General features: G+C 41.1%; 1 protein-coding gene and 1 long non-coding RNA gene across 4 annotated transcripts; one reads left to right on the top strand and one right to left on the bottom strand.

The window, feature by feature from the left end:
- The first annotated feature begins 5,664 nt into the window (after window positions 1–5,664).
- On the top strand, window positions 5,665–18,806 carry LOC4350490 (uncharacterized). Of its 3 annotated transcripts, XM_015760229.3 has the most exons (6): window positions 5,665–6,876; window positions 11,547–11,787; window positions 14,028–14,144; window positions 15,485–15,555; window positions 16,078–16,200; window positions 18,326–18,806. In XM_015760229.3, the coding sequence occupies exons 1-6, from the start codon at window positions 6,533–6,535 to the stop codon at window positions 18,330–18,332; spliced, it is 903 nt and encodes a 300-aa protein (XP_015615715.1). In that variant the 5' UTR covers window positions 5,665–6,532; the 3' UTR covers window positions 18,333–18,806. The 3 variants fall into 3 exon arrangements, with proteins under 3 accessions (XP_015615715.1, XP_015615713.1, XP_015615716.1); XM_015760227.2 differs by lacking the exon at window positions 18,326–18,806 and having other exon boundaries at window positions 16,078–17,398; XM_015760230.3 differs by lacking the exon at window positions 18,326–18,806 and having other exon boundaries at window positions 16,046–16,184.
- On the bottom strand, window positions 13,468–16,052 carry LOC112936924 (uncharacterized). Its single transcript, XR_010737274.1, has 3 exons — window positions 14,751–16,052; window positions 14,012–14,125; window positions 13,468–13,493 (listed from the first exon to the last, which is right to left on the bottom strand). It is a non-coding gene; the product is annotated as an uncharacterized lncRNA (long non-coding RNA).
- Window positions 18,807–22,832: the final 4,026 nt, after the last annotated feature.

Here is a 22,832-nt window from a genome sequence, read left to right as displayed (position 1 = left end):
AAGTAGTCAAGACCCTTGGGCTAACTTACTCGCGAATATATTGGGCAAGCAACAGGAAACCCAACAACGACAGATGGAGATTTTAGAACGTACTACTAAAAGTGATGCTAACCGGAATGGACTTGGGGAATTTCAGAAATTGAAGCCACCAACATTTTCAAGAAGGAAAAAGTACGAATTACCCCCTCAACAATTACGGTCGTCCGATTTTTAACCCTGAACTCCAATACCAGTTATTTTTAACCCTGAACTTTACAAACCGGATGAATTACCCCCCTAGATCGATCTAGGGTGGTTTCGGTCCTACGTGGATGCACACTTGGATGCACACTTGGCAGTCTGGTCAGCCAAAACAAAAGAAAAATATATAGGACCCACTTGTCAGCCACAACAAATAAATATGGTGGGGCCCACTATCTGCCCAACCCTCCTCTTCTCCCCCTCCTCTTTGCCCCTTCCCTTCTTCTCTCCATCTCCGTGGAGCTCGCCGTCGATCTCGATTCTCGCCGCCTCCACAGCGAGCTCGCAGCGGCGGCCGACCCGCTCACGAGCACCCGCTCCATCTCTGGCGCCACGGAGGAGGAGCACAAGCACCCGCTCCTCGCCGCGCCCGCTCCCGCTCCCGCCGCGCCCACCGCACGAGCGCTCCCGCCGCACCCGCCGCCACCGCTTCCCCTACCTGCCCTGGAGGGCGCCGTCGCTGCTGTCACTTCCCCGCCACCACCCCCGTTCGACCTGGAGGGCGCCGTCATCGCCGCCGCTTCCCCGCCTGCCCTGGACGCCGCCGCCGCCGCTTCCCCCAGCCGCCCTGGAGAGCGCCACCACCGCGCCGCTTTCTATTTGCCCTTGAGGAGATGAAGAGAGGGGAAAGTGGAAGAAATACATGATCATGACATGTGGGACCACCTAATATTGCTGATTGGATTTCCACGGCGATGCCACGTGTATGCCACGTAGGACCAAACCGCTCCGGATTGAATCAGGGGGGGTAATCCGATTTCAATAGTTTGAGGTTTAATATGTTTGGTTTTGTGGTTTTGGGGGGGGGGGGTAATTCATACTCTCGCAATAGTTCAGAGGGTAATTCATACTTTTTCCTTTCAGGAACTACCAATCCACTTGAAGCGGAAGTTTGGATAGTAGCAATGGAAAAGGCATTTGAAGCTATGGGTTGTACAGATAAAGAAAAGATTACATATGCTACCTATATGCTTCAGTCTAGTGCTTTTGAATGGTGGGATGCTCACAAAAAGTCATATTCGGAACGTATCTCTATTACATGGGAATTATTCAAAGAAGCTTTTTACAAGAAATATTTTCCAGAAAGTGTGAAGAGAATGAAGAAGGAATTTCTAGAGCTTAAGCAAGGTAATAAATCTGTAGTAGAATATGAAATAGAATTTTCGAGACTTGCAAGATTTGCTCCTGAATTTGTACAAACGGACGGCTCTAAAGCTCGACGATTTGAAAGTGGATTACGCCAACCTCTCAAAAGGCGCGTCGAAGCCTTTGAATTAACCATATTCAGGGAGGTAGTAAGTAAAGCACAACTTCTTGAGAAGGGGTATCATGAACAAAGAATAGAACACGGACAACCCTGAAAGAAATTCAAGACAAATAATCAACAAAACCAGGGAAGATTCCGTGGAAACTACTCTGGACAAATGCAGAGGGAATCTTTAGAAAATCAAGACAGAAAATGTCCAATATGCCAAGGTAGCCATGTTCCATCAATTTGTCCTAATCGGTGGGGAAGGTGCTTTGAGTGTGGAGAAGCAGGACATACTAGGTACCTTTGTCCTCTGTTACAGAAGGGTAAAAATCGAGTTAATTGAACTACTCAGCCAAGTACTAAAGTATTGACTTCAGTACCGTCGCTTTATTTACCTGGACCATCTTCAGCAAATAATAATGGGCCAAATCAAGGAAAGCCACCCGCAAATACTAATACTACATGAGGAATACGATCGAATAATTCACAAGGTGGGAATCGCGCTTGGGGTATACAACTTAACTAAGAACACAGCCGAAGAATCCAACACCGTGGTTACAGGTAATGTCTTAGTGTGCTCTTATCCTGGTAAAGTTTTATTTGATTCTGGCGCAACACATTCGTTTATCTCCACCAACTTCGTGAGAAAATACACCATCCCTACTAGTCAATTAAAAGAAAGGATTTGCATAGAAACTCCTTTGGATAGCCAAATAACTAATTTAATTTGCAAATTGTGTCCAATTACTATTGATGGATGGGAATTAACTGCTGACCTCATACCCTTGGATATGCATGATTTTGATATTATACTTGGTATGGATTGGTTATGTAAGAACAAAGCAAATATTGATTGCCATGAAAAACAAATTACACTTAAACCATGGGATCAAAACCAAATTACTTACCATGGAGATTAAAACAATTTACCAAGACCTTTAGTGGCAGAAATCATGAGAAAGGAAGCAAGTTGGGAAGGAATGCCAATTGTGAATGAGTTTCCAGTTTTTCCAGCTGAATTACCAGGATTACCACTAGATCGAGAGATTGAATTTGGTATTGAATAGGACCAGGAACTACTCCGATTTATTAGGCACCCTACATAATGGCCCCTGTTGAGCTAAAGGAACTAAATGTACAATTAAAAGAATCAGAAGATAAAGGATTCATTCGTCCTAGTGTCTCCCCGTGGGGTGTTCCTGTTCTATTTGTCAAGAAAAAGGATGGAACTATGCGATTATGCATGGATCACCGAGAACTGAATAAGGTGACTATCAAAAACAAATATCCTTTACCAAGGATAGACGATCTATTTGATCAACTACAAGGAGCTCGGGTTTTCTCAAAAATTGATCTTCAATCAGGCTACCATCAACTAAAGATTAAACCTAGTGATATACCCAAGACTGCTTTCCGTGCATGCTATGGACACTATGAATATCTAGTAATGCCATTTGGTTTGACTAATGCACCGGCAGCTTTTATGGATTTAATGAATCGTAAATTCAAGCCTTATCTTGATTAATTTGTAGTGGTATTTATATATAGATGATATTTTGATATATTCCAAGACTAAGGAAGATCATGCAAATCATTTGAGAATAGTACTACAAGACATTGCGAGATCATAAACTATTTGCCAAATTAAAGAAATGCGATTTCTGGATGGATAAAGTATCTTTCCTTGGTCATGTTATTTCGGGTGAAGGTATATCAGTGGACCCTGAAAAGGTCAAAACCATCTCAGAGTGGAAAAGGCCCTCATCGGTAACCGAGATACGAAGTTTTCTTGGGTTGGCGGGATATTACCGTCGATTTATTAGTAACTTCGCTAGAATTGCAGCTCCTCTAACCCGGTTGACACAAAAGGGAGTAAAATATGAGTGGACTCAGAATTGCGAAGAATTTACTATTCTTGCCTTGCCTATAATGGGAGAAGAATTTACTATTTACTGTGATGCTTCAAAAATTGGATTAGGTTGTGTTCTCATGCAAAAAGGTAAGGTAATTGCCTATGCTTCGCGTCAATTAAAGCCATACGAGCAAAATTATCCAACCCATGATATGGAATTAGCTGCTGTTATTTTTGCCTTAAAAATCTGGAGACATTACCTATATGGTGAGCATTGTGAAATATTTACTGACCACAAAAGTTTAAAGTACATATTTACTCAGAAGGAATTGAATATGAGATAAAGGAGATGGTTAGAATTATTGAAAGATTATGATTTGAATATTCATTATCACCCTCTGAAAGCCAACATTGTGGAAGATGCTCTAAGTCGAAAAGCTCTTTATAATATGGCTATTCAGATCACACAGGATCAACATATACTTAGAGACTTGGAAAGATTGGATGTGGAATTAAAGATCCATGAACCCAGAGTATTATTACCCGTGCTTCAAATAAAGCCTACTTTAGAAGAAAATATTCTAGAGAAACAAAGAGACGACAGTGAATTGCAAAAGGCAAAGAAAAATATTGAAGAAGGGAAGGTGTCTGAATTTCGAATTGATCATAATGGTGCTATATGTTTCAAAAATAGATTGTGTGTGCCTAACGACCCTGATTTAAAACAGAGAATATTGGAAGAATCACATTTCTCTCCCTATACCATACATCCAGGAAGTACCAAAATGTATCATGAAAATAGAAATTGCAAAATTCATTGTAGAATGTGATATCTGCCAATGCGTAAAAGTTGAACATCAAAGGCCGGCAGGACTGTTACAACCCTTAAGTATTCCACTATGGAAATGGGAAGAAATCAGTATGGACTTTGTTCAAGGATTACCTACCACACCTCCAGGAAATGATAGTATCTGGGTAATAGTGGATCGGCTAACAAAATCTGCTCATTTCATACCCGTTAAAAGCAAATTTTCTTTGGAAAGGTTAGCTAAACTATATGTCAAAGAAATAGTATCTTTACATGGTGTTCCAAGAAGGATTGTGTCAGACAGAGATACACAGTTTCTGTCCAATTTCTAGAAAAGACTACACAAGCCCGTGGGAACAACATTAGATTACAGCGCAGCATATCACCCCAAACCGATGGACAAACTGAAAGGGTGAATCAAATAATTGAAAATATTTTACGATCTTGCATCCTAGAATTTAAAGGATCATGGAAAGAATTTATGCCATTAGCAGAATTTGCATATAACAATAGTTATCAATCTAGTATACAAATGGCTCCGTATGAAGCCTTATATGGAAGGAAATGCAGAACACCTGTTTGCTGGAACGAAGTAGGAGAAAGAAAATTGTTAGGACCGGATATAATACAACAGACAGAAGAAACAATACGACTGATACGGGAACGACTGCAAACAGCTCAAAATAGACAAAAAAAGTTATGCAGATAATAGGAGAAGGGATCTTAACTTTGATATAGGTGACTGGGTATATTAAAAAGTATCACCTATAAAGGGAATTAAGCGATTCGGACTTGGAAAAAAAATAAGTCCCAGATATGTTGGACCATTTACAATTGTCAAGCAAATAGGAGAAGTGCCTTACATGCTAAAGCTACCAGATGCTTTCACCGGGGTACATGATGTATTCCACATCTCCATGCTTCGTAAATGAATTCGGAGGCCAAGTGATCAAGTTGAAATTCCTATGGCTGAGTTGCACTGTTTGTATCTTGGATATTAAAGATCTAAAAACAAGGAACCAAACAATTAGATTTTTAAAGGTACAATGGAGTCATTACACCATGGATGAGGCCACATGGGAGAAGGAAGATGATCTCCAGAAAAAACTAGCCTCAGTTTTTCCATCACCAAGGTATAATAATTTCAAGGATGAAATTTCTAAAGGAGGGAAGCCTGTAGCAGCAGCAGCACTGCTGCTAATAATAATAATAATAATAATAATAATAATAATAATAATAATAATAATAATAATAATAATAATAATAATAATAATAATAATAATAATTTTGTGAACTTAAAGTGTGTTAAGCTTAGAGAAAGAAAGAGAATGGGGGAGGGCAGTATATTTTACTGACCAAAGGGGATAGGATAGACATGCACCAGTGGATAGGAACGTAGTGACCAGTAAAAAAAAACAAATAAATGTCCAGCAGGTGAAAGCTATCCATTCCTCTCATAAACAAGGCAGGTGTCTCATTCGGTCCGAAGAAAGCTATTGCTATAAAAGCCTACGGAAACCTAGGAATACTACTCGCACCATAGAAACCAGCGTGAGAACAGGGCTGCACAGATCAAGGAGGTAAGTGTATTGTTACATTTTAATAGTGTTCAGACCTAGCAAGTAGCTGTAATAAGTTAGCTAGATCAGCAAAATTTCTTATGGTACTAATAAGCTGCTACATTTACCGTATTTTTTTTATAGAAATAGGGTGCTTTTATGAACTTGTGTACTAAATGCAGCAGGAGATAGATATATTAGTGTGAAAGGTTAGTACTTCTAGTGGGTAGTATAGAGACTAGGAGTTACTAGCAAGCAGCTGTACTACATGCTGCATGCATGCAGTACTGCGCCCATGCAGCACTGCTAGACTAGATGCATGCAAGCATCTACCCCCTCCGTCCCAGAATGAGGCAATTTCTGGCGGGAAGGATTTGTCCCACAAAGAAGCGATTCCAGCCCAAAAAACCAGATATTTTATCTATCGCATCTATCTGTGGGCCATACTACTGAGGGCAGCGACCTCTCTCTCCTCTCACACCACAGAAACATTATCTCTTCCCCTTCCCGGAATTGCCACCTCTCTCTCTTGCGTACTCCTCTCGTCTCTCTCTCATTCCCAGATCTTTCCCCTCCGCACCTCCAGATGCCAAATCGAAGCCGCAAGCTTCCCTCCCTCCCGATCCTCCCCGCACACCCCTCCCCGCTCCACGCCGCTTCCCCTCGCTCCCGCTTCTCCCTTCGATGTTCTGCGTTCACCAGGATGCGGCCGCTCGGATGTGGTGGCAGACAGTTGCGAGGGTTTAGATCCGATAAAGGAGGCGGTTCCGGTGGAAAGATTTGGCTCGGTAGCAGCATTCATGGAAGCGGCATAAAAAATTATGGTTTTGATTAAAGATACGCGAGCCAAGGCAGAGGAGGTGTGCCGTCTTGCGGTTCTTATTCAAGAGGCTACGGCAGGAGGCGGCTCGAATGTGGCAGCGGTATCGGAGCTTTGCAAGGTGGTGGCGACGGCGGGGGATGGAAGCGGTTCGGGTGTGGCAAAGGCATTAGAGGTATGCAAGGCGGTGGATGTGATGCACAAGGAGGTGGCGGCGCCCGCGGATCTGATGCAGGTAGGGACAACAGCGGAGAAGGTGGCTTACCGACCACCTTTTCTAATTCCGGCGCCAAGAGCTGTGGACATTGGCGGCGATGAGGTAGAAAATCCATCCTGCTACCAAAGGTATCTCCCGCTTCATCTCCTTGCCACCAATACGTTCTTCTCATGCAATGAAAACTGCTTTGATGTCGCGCCTAGGGATTCGACAACCCAAATCACCGGCCATCTGTGCATTAACCTCTGTCCAGGCATCAACCAGAGTACACAGATGACAATTTATACAGTTCCACGTCTTACAAAAATAACAAAATAAAACTCATATGCAGCGGAAAAACTAAAGAACTAGACTTAATATTCACAGCAATGCGAAGCTTCCTCCATAACTCCCCAGGCAAACTCTTGACGGCTAGCACAAGCCTAATCTTCATAGAACTCACCATCTGAACCAACTTCTGCTTCGGGGGGATTGGAAAAAAGAAGCAAGACTGAGTACAACCACCGTACTTAACAAGTAATACCTAGGGGAAGGTATGATGCAAGGGTAAACAAAGGATTGGCTCATATGATATTTTGCAGTAAAAGCAGCATTTGTAAATCATATGTTGAAAGTAGTAAAACAGTAGATAATTAAGTAGTATTAATATCATCATTGTCCAATGCTAAACCACGTTGCGACAGGCCCAAACCAAAACCACATGAACTACACCAGTTCATTAAGGCAAATTATTAAGGTGAGACTAATCATGGTGAGCTGGTTGACCGCCCAATAACCGCGGACACGGCTATTCGAATAGTTTTACTCTGATAAGAGGTGTACAACTTCACCCACAAGACATGATTCCACACATGAAAACATGCCCCAAAGTACCGCCACGATACTGCAATGGGGGAAATCGTGAAAAAACCCTCCATATAACCACCCCTAACCAGCACACGCACCTCTGGTTTCTCCCCCATGCCAAAATCCAGGAGCAGGCAGCCCCCGCTCGTGCCTAGGTAAATCGGAAGCAGCATAGACCGCCTCCCGGTCCATCCATACTCCATCACGCTTACCCTTGCCAATGGTGCGCTAGCTAGAAAAGATTATACTTAAGATTCAGCCTGGAGCCCATCTGGCTTGTGGTTAGTACGAGTATATCTTCTAGGGATTCTCGAGAACCGGTCCTTAATTATCTTGGGCACGACCACCAAAAGAAACCATGCATGTGCCCACGACCCACCAAGTAAAGCATATTTTAATTAATTAACCATATGCCAAGAAGGCATAGCAACAGCAAATTAAGGACTATATTATAGTGAATCCCAATGTGAGATAGTTGATCTAAGCATGGCTAAGCAATCCTAGACCAATCATCTTGTCAAATTATTAACCCAAGCTATCAATGACTCAGGGTAACAAAGGCTAAGTATGGGTAAAACCATCCCACATGACATTACAAAAGTAATGCAATTTTGAGAGAAAAGCATGGGTTTTTGCAAATAGGCTCAATATAATCAATGATATATGTATGAATTGCCTTGCTCTTCAGCTGACGGGACCTCGGCGACCACTTCAAAATAAACTGGAGCGTCGGAACTGCCGGAATCTAAACGACAAAAAAGGAACACAATAAATACAAGCTAAAAAGATACTGAAACAGCAAAAGAAACCAATTTTAATGGATTCTTGACATTTTAACGAATTTATTGCAATTTGAATGGGTTAAAACGGAGCTCAGATTATTTAGTTATGAATTTTACAATGTGCTCTATGTCTTTTACTACTCCCTCCATCTACTTTTAATAGTCATATTTCCAAATCTGAAAAATTTATTTTTGATAAACATATTTCAATCCAACAACCTATCATCTTAATGACTTTCTTGGATTTAATGCGTGACTCTCCATTCTTCCACACAAGATTGGCTACATGGGCATCGAGAAATGTAAATATTAATGAATCGCTTGTTTACGAGGAATGACTAGTAGCATGTTTAAATGGATGATAAGTAGAATTACTTATCCTTGGTCTGTGTGCCAAGATGAAATATGACTATCAAAAGTAGATGGAGGGAGTATTAACATAAAGACCTTAGTCAATTGACAGGGATTTAAGCCCAAAAGAACATAGAATCAAAGGATAGATTGACTGGCAAGCGAGCCTCACGAGATACCGACTCAACGAGTCAATTTAACATGACACGGGATCACCCAAATGATCAACCGAAACCAGCGAATGGAACCGGTGGCTCTGAACCCTAATTGACTCGGGACGGACGAACGAACGAACCACAGGAGAACTCCTCGTTCGTACGAACGAGCGAACGACTCAACAACGGCTGCGGCTAAACCTGCGGGATAGACACGATTCACGGTAAAGCCTCGGTTTGGCAAACGATTGGCCCATAGGAACCTAGGGTTGCACCTACGGCTAGACAACTCAACTACCGAGCAATGGGCTAAAGCGGTGGCTAGGTTTTAGCGGCACACGGCTGCGACACGGTAGTGCTAGGGTGGCTCGGCTCGGCGGCACGCGGCGGCGGCGGTGGCTTTGCTAGGCGCGCGGCAGCGGCGGCTCGGCAAGGCGCGGTAGCGGCGACAGCGGCGGCACGACGACTCGGCTCTAGGGCTAGGGCTACGGCAGAAACTCTAGGGACAAGAAAACTTAGTCCTAAAAGGACGGAGAACCTCACCGGAAAAGAACGGCGAGCGGAGGGAGGACGACGGCGGCGGCGGCTGTTCTGGCGGTGAGCTCGGGATAGACGACGATGATGCTAGAAAAGATTGAACGGAAGGAATTAGATAGATGAATTGATGAATGCTGCACCAAATACATCCAAAATAAAGGAGAACGGAGTACCGACGACGCAATGGCGGCTAACGACGGCGGTGGCAGCAAGCGGTGGCGGCGGCTCGCGGTTAGGCAGTGGGCAGCGGCGGCTTGCAGCTAGGACTCGGGAAAACACGAAATAAAAACTAGGGAGGAAGACTTATATAGGGGAGGACTGGATTAGGAAAGGAGGTGTCCTAGAGGGAGTAGGACTAGGAGGGAGGGGAGGGAGTCCGACTCAAAGGGGGAGAGGGGAGGCGCGCGCGTGGGAGAGGGGGAGGGAAAAAGGAAAAAGGAGGGGACTAGGACTTTCCGAACAAGGAAAAACAAGGCGGTGCCGTTCTAGGAAAGGAAAGGAAACGGTCCCGCAAACTGACACGGATACGGTTCGTCATGCAAAATGAACCGCTGACTAAGAGGAGGAGTGAATTGGGCACAATTCACGACCAAAGGAAAAAGAAGAAGATTAACTTGACACTTTTAACTTAGCAACATTGCCTCCGGTGATCTGATATTTACTCTTTAAGTCCTGTTAATGATTTTTAGAGCAAAGAGAATTCGAAAAAAAATTCTCCCTGATAATTCTGATTATTAAATGCATTGTTAACTGGGGTTTTCTCCTGGTTAACCAAAGCAAATTCTTGAAGCTATTTATTAGTGATTTGAAACCTAAGGGAAGGGAGAACTCCGGGTGTGACATTTGAATGGCATTGAAAACTGCTTTCAATGGAGGATGTAGCACAGATGCACGGGGTGTGGTTGCATACCTAATTTTTTGTATGAAAATAACTATTAGGTATAGCAAGTACTATAACATTAGCGTGCCGGTTGGCATGCTTTCTTTATAGTAGTTATTTCAACTTTAATGTTCCATCAAATATTGTATTATCTTGCATATAATTACGAGCATATATAATCTCCTGCAATGTTAATATGGGATTAATTATATATGTTCAAACCAATCTATGTTTCCGGTGGATGATTAATTATATATGTTGAGTTTCTACCAATTTCTTGAGATAATTGAATATTAGAAAGTATTAAGAAAGTAGAAAGTAGGTGGATTTAAATATTAGAAAGGTCTCTGAAAAAATATTAGAAGATTGATAAGTTTCTTTTTTCTAAAAAAGGGACTGATTATAGGCAAAGAATTCATGGGAAGATTGTAACTTACAAAGCTTACCCTCGATAATCCATAATACTCTCTATGTCCACAAATATTAGTTAAGTTGTGGCCTATGGGCGGTCTTTAGGTTCACTCCATCCCTCATTTTTGTAGGTCACTACACCATGTTCCCCTCTCCTTTTCAGTTGAGCTGAAACTAATTTACAGGAGTATACTAGTGTCACACTTGTCACACTTGTTTTGTTCCCTCGTGCATGGCATGACATGATTAATTTGGGACCCCTGCTGGCTGCAGCTAACTAGCTAGCGGCTGTTGCTTGCTTGACCTGTTTATTTTAAAACTACTAGTAACACTAAGAGTAGAATAATCAGTAAGGAGTTCTGAAACCTTGCCCTGAACAGCTTCAGCTTGCTCCAACAGTCCAACTGCACCCACGAATAGTTAGGAGTAGCATTTTCATATATTGCCATTCATAGCCAATTAAATTAACTAGATAATCTTGCTGTTTTTGTATGAGAAATAGCATGGATGCTTAACATTTATTGAGCGCAACTCTTTTTTGATAAGTCACTGGTTTTGATCCCTTAACTAGGGCACACAGATATATATATACACTGATGTACTCTGATTTTTAGATATCATTGCCATGATCAGTCCCTTTGGTCTTTACTTCATTTTAGACATTGATTGTTCACATGTTGCATCATTATATAATGGAATCAAAATACATTTTAGTTTGATTCGGTGATAGATTCACCTTTACATCACAAATCGAAATACTTTATTTATATGTTGGAGGTTCAAGTGTCTAACAACTGATCCCATCTTGTATTGGTATTGTGTTTTATCCTTTCCAGGACAATATTGGAAGACGATAGCGACCACAAGCCCCTCTTCGAGAAGGCACTCGTCGGGCAAATCAACATTGAGGATACGAGTGGAAAAGCTAAGGATGTGATCAGCGAGGAGGGGAGCAGCGAGGAGATGAAGGATAGCGACAATGATGTTGGCATGGTCATTGGGGGATATGCGCAAGATCCATACGATGATAGAGGCCTAGAAGAACTCATGCAAGACCAAGATGCCTTGGAAAAATCGGTAAAGAATTTTCTGGAATGTTTTAAGAGTACAAAATTTAGATGAATGCTTAAAATTATGTGTTGCTTTTGTGCTGGTTTGGTGGTTATGAATGATGGCCTAACATAGTATCTTGAAGTGCTTAAATTACTTGCGTAACACTGATCTTAACTTATCACATATACAACCTGACATTTAACCAAAAGCTGAAACCATGATAGTGCTTTCCCATATTGCATGATTTATTGCACTTGGTTGGCTAATGTTGTTCTTACCTTATCATATAGCTCAAAACCACAACTAAGTGTATTGGGGAGAATGTCTAGACGCTCTAGCCTCTCTTTACCCATATGAGGAATCTTGTATCCATTTCCACCATCAGCTTTCGTAACCTCTAACAAGCAAGACTGCAATGTTAGAAACACCCTATTTAGCTTGTCATCATAGACCTGAAATTACTGCTCAACATTATCTATTAGGTCATCCATATTCCTGGATATCCTTCTATATGTTAATGATTGTAGAGACGCAAAAAACCCAAGATCTAGTGCATTCATATATGGGGAATTAGGAGGTTGATGCATGAGTTGAATGTCAAACCCTGTTTGGGAAACTGCATAGGCAAATTGAGTATCATCCACTGGGACATGAGAGGGAGCATTATCCTGCTGAATCCATATAGTGTTGTGTGCTTCTTCTCGAGGCCAACTTGCTATAATAGCTGGTAGGACTTTAGCAATCAGAAATGACCTTACGGTATCTTGATCAACCTTGATTGTCTTGGTGACTAGAGTCCCCCTTCATCTAATATGACTTGTCCTTTGAGCTGGTTCCTAAGTAGTACAATAATCAAGTTAGATTAACAATTACTTTTCAGATCAAATAATTAATTTTCAGATCAAATCACTAAGTAAAAATGCATATATGAAGAGGTTATAGTACCTTTCTGGTGAAAGGCCACAAGCCTATCTTGCCATCAAAAGTGCAGATACCTTCTTCATTGTATCTAGACCTAGCAACTGCTGCCGAGAACATCACTTTATCAATAGAATTTTTGTTTTGGACAGGTCTGTATGGATCATCCTCCCAATTGACCATGTAAATGGTTCTTGTCCTTTTAGTTGTATTGAACCATTTTTCATCTATGTCCACAATGTTTCGCATATCAATGAACTTGGGTTCATTTGGCAAAGTATGCCAATCTAACATGGAAAGACACCACCGCAGCCTTGATTGTTTATTCTCTTCCTTCAACAATGGCTTTAGTGTGTTTGAGTGACGTCTTAGCAGCCCTTCTATCAACATCCTGTGCAGCGTGTTCTTTGGTATACCTGAGGCTGATGCAAATGACCGTAAAGTGCTCCTTAGTTGCAAGGGAACATTAGCAACATCTGTCAGGTTGATTTCATTCTTTTTGCGACCACAATTCTTTTTTTTCCTAGACCTTACATCGATTGGTATTCCCTTGGCACGACATTGCTTCACTCTTCACCAAATTGCTTGCACTCTAGCCCTTTTCACATTAAACATTGCTGCAACTTCAGTTGTAGCATTTTTTCTTAGGGTTCCATTGTTAGTTTTTCCAGCCAATGCTGCATATATTTGTTGCCTTTGTATTTTGGTCAGATTTTTGTTTTGTTGTTCATCTTCCTGATCTGAATCATCCAACTCCTCTTGTTCGAAAACAACTTCCACATCACCCGCATACACGCCATACTCTTGCATGTCTACAACAACAATTATACGGTTAGTCATATGTACCAATTCAGAATTTTAATATTTTATTGTCATGGATCAACATGCTTGCAACATTATGGCATAACTTTTTAGGTTCACCACGTGGTTTTATTTGTAATATGATTTAACCATACATATTAGATCTAAGTGAGACAGAGAGACATTAACACAATTTAGTTTATGTGCTTTCTTTCAGACTGCTGTGGTAGTGAACCAATTGACATGACAATTGTATGTAAATACAAGATATCAATGTATTTATTGGTCAATCTCATTATTCTGTGTGACATACTATGTGCTGAAATGTCTAATTTACAATCCTTAATTGTTATTGCAACTAATACAACCAATGACACGGCTGGACTATTGTAGGTAGTTGGCATGATATAATATTACTACTAATTAAAAACATGGTTTTAGATAAATAATATTATTCTTCAATGATCCTTTGGGTAAAACCACATTTTATCATTTTTTTTGTAAGTCTGATATTCATGAAAGGGTTTACCTGGATGCATTTGTAGGTCTTCCTCATCGGCATCAAAGTTGAGATCAAAAGGAAAGGCATTATGGTTGTGACCTCCATTTACTTGCAGAACTTGATCCATGGCATCGGCATCGTCTACAATAACAAATACCATGTGAGTACCATGTTGTTGGTATTTCTTAACGTTATAGATAGAATCCGCAAGCGCACAGAAGATACAGATGTAACACTTCACCTGGGAGTATTCCAGAGTATCGATTTCCATAGGGAACGTGTGAGTTCAACTCATCGTCAGGTTCATCCAAGGACACAAAGCTAATGTGGGCAGAGGGCATAGAGGATTTCCTAATAAGAAACAGTGTCTAGGGAAAGCTTAATTTTAATCCTAACGCAATACTTCAGGCACTGGCAACCCGCTGTTTCCAGATGTTGCTCTATTACGTACCTGGACAGGGAGGACTTAAGTTCTCTTGAGGGCTGTCACCACCTCTACACCCACCTCAAACGTACTGTGGGATACGCAGCAACCACTGGAAATTAATTACCTAGACACCGCGTCTACGCAATTAATAACTACTCTAGTGCCGATCAAACACTAAAGCAATCACTATAAATTAATAAACTATAGTGAACAATGATCCTGTACGCTAATTAGGAACTAACCAAAAAGTAATTCTCACTAAGTAAATCTTAATTACTCAGAATGATATTTCTATTAAAGCAAAGTAATTAACAAGATACAGAATTAAGAGAAGATTACCGACAACTCCGTAATTCCTCCGATTTCTTCTACCTTACTCTCTCCCTAATCTAATATACAATAAAGTATACTAGAGCCTCTTATAATTCAGCTCATGCTTTGGTGTGTGTGAGAATGAGGGAGGAGAGGGGTATTTATAGTGTGGAGGTGACTTGAGAGAGTGGAGATCCTCCAAGCATCCAAAGAGCATCTTCTCTCTTGTGTTGTCAAGTGTCCATGTTATGACGGTTTCTACCGGTGAAAATGGCCATAACCGTCATTGGTAAGCGGATTGCTACCAAACGCAACTTTGGCCTGGGCCAACGGCCTTCGTGAGGGTTCATCCGTACTCAGGGTTCGGCCGAACCTGGGACGGCTCCGTTCGCTTCGGTTTTCGGCCTGGACACTCATTTTAGGCCCCTAAATCCATTGGTATGAATGTTTGGTCCATTTGGAGGTGTTTAATTGGGTTTCTGGGTCCAAAACTCCATAAGTTCGGATACGAGTTTGATTCTCCTCCACCTTCATGTATATTTCCTCTCAACTTTGGTAGTTTGTCACCTGCATAGGAATATACAGCAACACTCATGGAAATTGTTAGAAATAAACTCTACCACTATATTGGATGTTTTATATTTATGGTCTTATGTAAGTATTGACGGCATTAATTCAGTACTTAACAGCCGTTAACACATGTCCAAAAACAATAATTTTTGCATGCAGATTATTCTATATTGATCCATGGTTCCATGCAGATTATTCTATATTGGTCCATGGTTCCATATATCGTGCTGAAGTTCAGAGCTCTTTGCGCACAACATTGGAGGTACAATCTAACTTTCTTTTATAGTACTAGCTGAAATTATGACATTAGAAAGGAAGATACAAAAGTTGTTTGTTTTTTATTCCAGTTCATGATTTTACAAATAGACGAAAACAGTGGTCTTGCTTTCTGATTTCTCATGTTTATTCCTACTTTATATTAAGATGATGTTGCTTGAGCTACAAACAATTTAGCTCAATACCAGTACTGTAAAGGAAATTATCCATGTAGAATCTAGCATATCATGATTAGTTGTAGGTAGATACATGTATAAATATCAAAGACAGAATTGAGTTGGTAAATATCAAAGAAAAAAAATCAAGTCCTAATTGTTTTCTCAATCTTATGAAAGATCAATTTTGTTCCAAGAAGATAGCAATTGCATCAATGCACATGTTATAGATCATTTTTACAGAGAAATGGCAAAGATTTTAGAGTGATTTATGCAAGCCATATCTACAAAGATCAATTGTTTTCTATTCATGTTTACAAGGTTACCTGGATGTATTTCTCCTTGATGGTCAGATGCATACAAGTTGATATCAAAAGGAAGCACATGGATGGCACCTCCGTGGAGATCACCTCCAAGCTGGTCATCCTCTTGATCAGCCACTGCTGCTTCTTCAGCCACTGCTTCATTGAGATTAGGTACAGCCTGTTCATCTCCCTCATCTAATGGTATATCTATACTTCTAAAGCTGGCTGGATCTCCAGCCAGCTGATTGGACCACGTGTCCTTCCTCATCTTGCAAATAAATTCCGATTTTATGTAATAAGAAAATCAGGATATTTTCCGGTGCTAACGGAGAAGTTGCCCATTCAGGTTTCTAAATCTCTCTAATCTCGCCTCTCACGATTCACACTTCTACAATTATCACGAACCTACAGGTCCCAGTGTCCGTCCGTCAGTTTGGGCTGGACCAAACGTTTCATAGCAATTTTGAATGTACAAAATTAAACAATAGTTGTCTGCGCGCTCACTTCAGATAGTTATATAAGCCTTCATTAAACTTATTTTTCATGCTCACATACTAAAAACCAATATTTCTAAATCTAATGTTTTATACATAAATATATGGCTATGTTCTTTTCCCTACTTTTCCAACTCGCTCCCTCATTTTCCACGCGCACACTTTTCAAACTACTAAACGGTGTATTTTTTTAAAAAAAAATTATACGAAAGTTGCTTTAAAAAGTTGTATTAATTTATTTTTCAAAAAAATAATAAATATTTAATTAATCAAAAGAAAATATGTCGCTCCATTTTGCATGCGCGGATTGTGAGTCCTGTACACACTCATATGAACCAACGGGTTAGATATTAAGTGCGCCGTTTGGTGCGCATATTTTCTACTCCCTCCGTCCCTTAATATAAGGGATTTTGACATTTTACTTATACTGTTTGACCATTTGTCTTATTCAAAAAATTTTAGAATTATTATTTATTTTTTTTGACTTACTTCATTCTCCAAAGTACTTTAAGCAGAACTTTTCGTTTTTTGTATTTGCACAAATTTTTTGAATAAGACGAGTGGTCAAACAGTGCAAGCAAAATATCAAAATCTCTTATATTAGGGGATAGAGGGAGTAGTTTAGATCTAAAGCCATGGATGTGTTTTTGCAGAGTTATGAAGGGATAAAGTGGGAGGAAAACTTGTGTTTTGGTAGAGTTATAAAATGATAAAGTGGGAGGGAAACTTTTGATTTGAAGCTTGTAGGGTTTGTTGTGGTGGGGTGTGCTAAATTTGTATTACTTCCTGCCAATTAAGTGGCGTTTGACTCTTCATTCAAATTTTTTGGCACCTGGCGCCCTGTGTCTGCCTGTGTGTTGGTAATGTCTGCATGTGTGCAGCAGAAATAGGAGTATGGAGTACTACTACCATTTTATTAATGTCTGCATGTGTGACAGCAGTAGTAATATTAATTCAACTTACACTATTTTATTTGTAGCTAATGATTGGGTGTACTTTTTCTGAGGGTAGTTTAGACTTTTGCTATTTGTCCTAAAACTACCTTGGGCTTCCAGGAATCCCTTCTTTCTGGGACGGATGGAGTACATACTACTACAAGTTGGTTTTCTTTCTCCAGTATAGTCACATCAACTAGCTACCTATGGTGCTAGTAGCTGATGTCAGTAGCTAATGTCCTGCATGACAAATATAAATATAAATTAATACCCAAGACCTATATATTTGATTAGGTGGGACGCAGAGGAAGAATAACAGAAGACAAGGCAAGAATGTGCCCATCAACTATTTTACTTAATCATCTCTAACTAAATTCGTTTACCTGTATTATATATTGGGATGATGATACTAACAATCTAACAGTAAATATTATTAACACCCAAATAATGAATTGATGATTTTATCAGTGAGAATAATAACGTCATAATCATGGAACGTGATTGTGATACTTAGCCTGAGACGACCGATACCTGAAACAACGATATCGGGTCGGCTGATATCAGTGTGAGAGAAGGAATGCATCACACAAGTAGGGAATTCGGCGGTGTGATTCTCAGATGAGGTTATCATTAGTTGGAAAAAATGGATTGAAGGAACAAGATTATGACGATTATTTTAATACCTATGAAGAGTGTATTTAAGTCACTTACTATTTTTAATGTTTTTTAATATATTTTTCGGCCGTTAATTAATTTCCATGGACAGTAATATTCTTCTTTAAAAAAATATGCATATAAAAATTTATGTATTAATCTCGCTGAGTATGTTTCACATACTCATATATTATTACTATTTGATGTGCGCAGAAACTAGTCAAGATGTGATGTCATAGGGAAATGGTGACATGCAAACCGAGCGGAGAGTGTGGCCTACTTAGTCTTTAGTCTTTAGAGGCATACAAGAGGACATACCTGCATGCTAGGTATAGGTATCGTCCTGGTGATAATAAGTTGGTCAGTGAACCAACCGATGTATTATGCAATGTAGCAGGTGAAAAATAAAGAGAAAATTCCCCATGTACCCATGAAAGTTCACCTAATCCTTTATATGCCCCTAAATTTTGCTCATTCTCTTACATACCCCTGAATTTTAGTTTGGATCCCTTCCACGCCCTTTTCGCTAGTTGACCGTTAAATTTTTATGAAAAGGTCCATTTTGCCATTTGCTATGAAGAAACATAATAAATTAATAGAGTACATTGTTGGAGTGTAGAAATTTGTTGGATGAGAGTATTATATTTACGAGTTTGTTATGCACCATATTATTTCTGACTATTTTAATTTTAGATATCACATAAATGTTAATATTTATTTATTAGTTATTAAAAGTTTTTTATGTAGCATATGTGTTTTGATAGTAATACAATAGATTTGTTGTATAAGACAAATATATTTATATGCCACATAAGCAACTTTAATACTAATAAATAAGTATTAATTTTTTATGTCATATCTAAAAGTATATTTATCGCAAATAATATGGTGTATAACTAACTCATAAATATAGTAGTCCCATCTAAAACAATTTTACGCTCCAACAATACACTCTATTAATTTATATGCTTCTTCATAGCAATGGGCAAACTGGGCTTTTTCATAAGAATTTAACGGTCAACTAGCGGAAAAGGCATGGAAAAGATCCAAACTAAAATTCATGGGTATGTAAGGGAATTAACAAAATTCAAGGGCGTAAAAGGGATTAGGTGAAATTTCAGGGGTACACAAGGAATTTTCTCAAAAATAAATGGAACCACGGCTGTAGGTGTAAAAGCTCCAGTTGTGATGGTTAGACATTACACCTTGCCTTGTATCCTTATGGACATATATATAAATATTTAGTATATATATATATATATATGCTTATAAGGATACGGCAGGTTGTCAGGAAAAAAAAGAAAAAAAATTGGGTCATGTCAAAGACCTTACTTTTACTTTTGTTCCAGTATTCGCTTAAGGATAGGAATAGCCATATCTCGCTCGTAGTCATATCAGACTTATGATAGGAGTGGTATTGAAGGAAAACCACATGATAGCTTGGTACTCATCTACCTAATATTCTAGAAGCATGTGTTTTTATTTAGGAAAGAGATTCTGATTCAAACCCAATTCCGAGAATGAAATAGCTTGCTGTATGATAGAACCTGGCTGGTTCTGTTGGAAAGTCAGGCAATATTTGGAAAATCCTATGCTGGTTCTGTTGTTGTGCAAGAAACTATTGCCTTACTTTATGATGAGTTTTCCCCTTGTGTTGCAACAACCAAATTCCGTTTTGTTCCAAGCAAGACCTATTCCTTTCCAAATTCGTACTTATGCAAAGCTTTAGGGGTCTAGAGAAGGGTTAATTTGATCCGTGCCATCGTAACTATGCCTATTCAGATAAATGCCATTACAATTCGTCTATTCATAGCTGTGCCACTTAAATTTTACAAAATTAGAACCATACCATCGCTGTCACGTTTTCCATCATCTTCCCCATCTACACGTGTGACCCAACATTCAGATTCATCTTTTTTTTTCACCTTCTTTGTCTTCTTCCTTCCCAAATTGCTATGTTCTTCTCGATCACAGTCAGAGATCAAAGGAACAAACGAACAAACACTACTATAACATTGATTTTCCTGGACATCCCCTTTTTGTTTCCATACAGTCGTAAGTGGAAATGCACGGAAAAATAAGGAACCGGCGCTGGGGTGTCGCCCGCATCGAAAAATCAATTTTCCCGTGTGGGCGTCCTAACCCAACCACACAGGATATTCCTATCTCCTTTCCCTCTCAACCACTTCAAAATTTTCATATCTCTCTCCTCCTTTTTTTCCCTTTTTCCCGTGCAACCTCAACCACTCCCACCTCTACCTTATCTCTTCTCCCTCAACCACTCCCCATCCACCTCTCTTTCTCTCTACCTTATCTCTTCTCCTCTTCTCTCCGGCTTCCCACCGGTCTCCTCCCCGGCTGGCTTCCCCTCCTCCTTCCCCCTCCCCTGGGCGAGGCGGTGGCTGGGCGCGGCGGCGGCCTGGGCGACGGCTGGGAGTGGGCCGACGACGACGAACAGGCCAGAAGGCGAGCCGGCCACGGCAGCGAGTGGGCGAGGCGGCGGCTAGGCGAGCCGGGCGCTGGGAAAAACACAGAGAAACATGTAGAACAAAGGGCTGCAAGATTCTTGCCAACTACAGTGAAGGCAGGGATGTGGCGGCTGTTAACACTAATCATGACTTGTACATGTATTAGAATATTTTGCATGTGTTGTCGTGCATAGATCGGTAAAGGTTCGCGCGTGTGTTGCATGTAGGAGTTAATTTAATTAGTGGAATAACTAGATGCATGGAATTAGCAAGTAGTTAGTTAGTTGTATGCGTGATTAGGTGGTCAGGCTGGTAGACCGCTTCATGTGGATCATGGAGTTAGTGAGTCTGTTGTGCATGAGTTCGTGGCTCGTGCAGGCCGTGCGTACGTGCGCGTATGACCTGGGGAGTAGGCGCTCCCGTATGTGCATGTGAGGAAGACTAGCTAGCTATATAAGCTATGTAATCATCTGTTTACGTGTGTGTTAATTAACAAAGAAAAGAGGAAAGGCATTAGTTGCCGCAAAAGCTAGTGTGTCTGCTTTCTTTGTGTTTATCCAACGAGCTCTCGTGTGAGTTTGCTGCTTGTGTGAGTGTGAGTTCGTTGTTTCCTGGGCCAAAGCTAACAGCGGCTGCGTCCGCGGGTGGCGGAGGCAGAGCCGCAATAACGGGCTCCGGACTGGAGCTTGCTTGCTAGCACAGGTAGATCGATGCACGAAACTGCACAACGAGGAGCACACGACAGCGACTGCAGCGATGGTTAATCTCCCCTTTGCTGACAACATGGCCCACAAGACGGGACTGGCGCGATGGGCACATCGGGCTGGACATGCCGGAGATTCGCCCGATGGAGCTGCCGCGTCCATGGTGTGCAGGCGTGCAGCCGCTGCCACGCCGTCCTCACCTCGTAGGTGAACTCCTCCTCGGCGCCGGCGACATGGTCGGGGCGGATGCACGCCATGCACATGGTAATGCCACCGCGCTCCTGCGTGCAGCTGAGGTGGAAGATCCTCCCGTCGTCAGCGCAAAGGATGGTCGGCGATTGGACGGGCACCACCACCGCCGAGGGGGCCCCTGCCATATCGCGTGGTCAGGTGGCACCCCAGGAAGTCGGCTATAGGCGGAGAAGCTGCAGCGGCAGATCGGGCAGAAGCAGGACTCGTGCTCGCAGGAATGACGGACAGCCATACTTGTGGTTCTTGCAAGAGATGGGGAAGGAAGAATATAAGGTAAGGTGAAAGGAAGAAGATGAATCTTAACAGGTGGGTCCCACATGTATGTGAGGAAGAAGATGGAAAACGTGATGGCATGGCATAATTCCAAATTTTCAATTTTGTAAAATTTGAGTGGCACAGTTACAAATAGACGAATTGTAATGGCATTTATCTAAATAGCTATATTTGCAATAGCATGAATCAAATTAACCTTTTAGAGAAGAGAAAATCTATGAAACGCCATTGACAAGCATCCTAAACTCAGAAAAGCCATCAACGAGCGCAACTTCTTGAAAATGCCATCGTATAAGCCTTTTTCTCCCAGAAATGCCATCAAAGTCAACGTACCGTTTAGTCCACACCGTTAGAATTTTTTTTACCAGAATGACCAGATTGCCCTCGCTCCAAATTTTACTATCCCCACGCGGTAAAAGAAAAGAAATTGGGAAAAAAAAAAGAGAACCCTAAACCTAACCGATGGGCGACGTTGGCGATGCAGTGCCCCCAGGCGGCGACGTGGCGGCGCTCCTAGCTGGCAGCACGGGGCCCCCGGCGACGCACGGCTCCCAAGCGGTGGCGCGTCGGCAGCAGGCTCTCAGGCGACGGGCGGCGAGGAGGTGGCAAGCGGCGGCATAGGGATGGCACTGTGACCCCTTTATATTGGGTTGTGATGCTAATTAAGTACTGTGAACTCTTTATTTTGTGAAAATTCATGTTGATCATAATTGGTACTTTGTGTGTATTGCCCTGATAATTGATAGCCCTATTTTTGCTGATATCACAACCCTGATAATTGATAGCAAAATTTCTGAAATAATTTTGATGCCAAAATTTGTGAATTTAATTTTGAAATAATTTGATTGATAGCAAAATAATGATATATGTGAATTTAAATATGCATCAATGCAAAATAATGTTGTGTGAACCCAGGGGTAAGATTGTCTTTTCATACAACTTAATGGGGAGGAGTTAACAACAGTATGGCTGTTATGGCATTTCTGAGAGAAAAAGGCTTGTATGATGGCTTTTCAGGAAGTT

This window comes from Oryza sativa, chromosome 11, assembly GCF_034140825.1.
Source record: "Oryza sativa Japonica Group chromosome 11, ASM3414082v1".
Classification (NCBI taxonomy): domain Eukaryota; kingdom Viridiplantae; phylum Streptophyta; class Magnoliopsida; order Poales; family Poaceae; genus Oryza; species Oryza sativa.
This window is presented reverse-complemented; position numbering and strand designations above follow the sequence as displayed.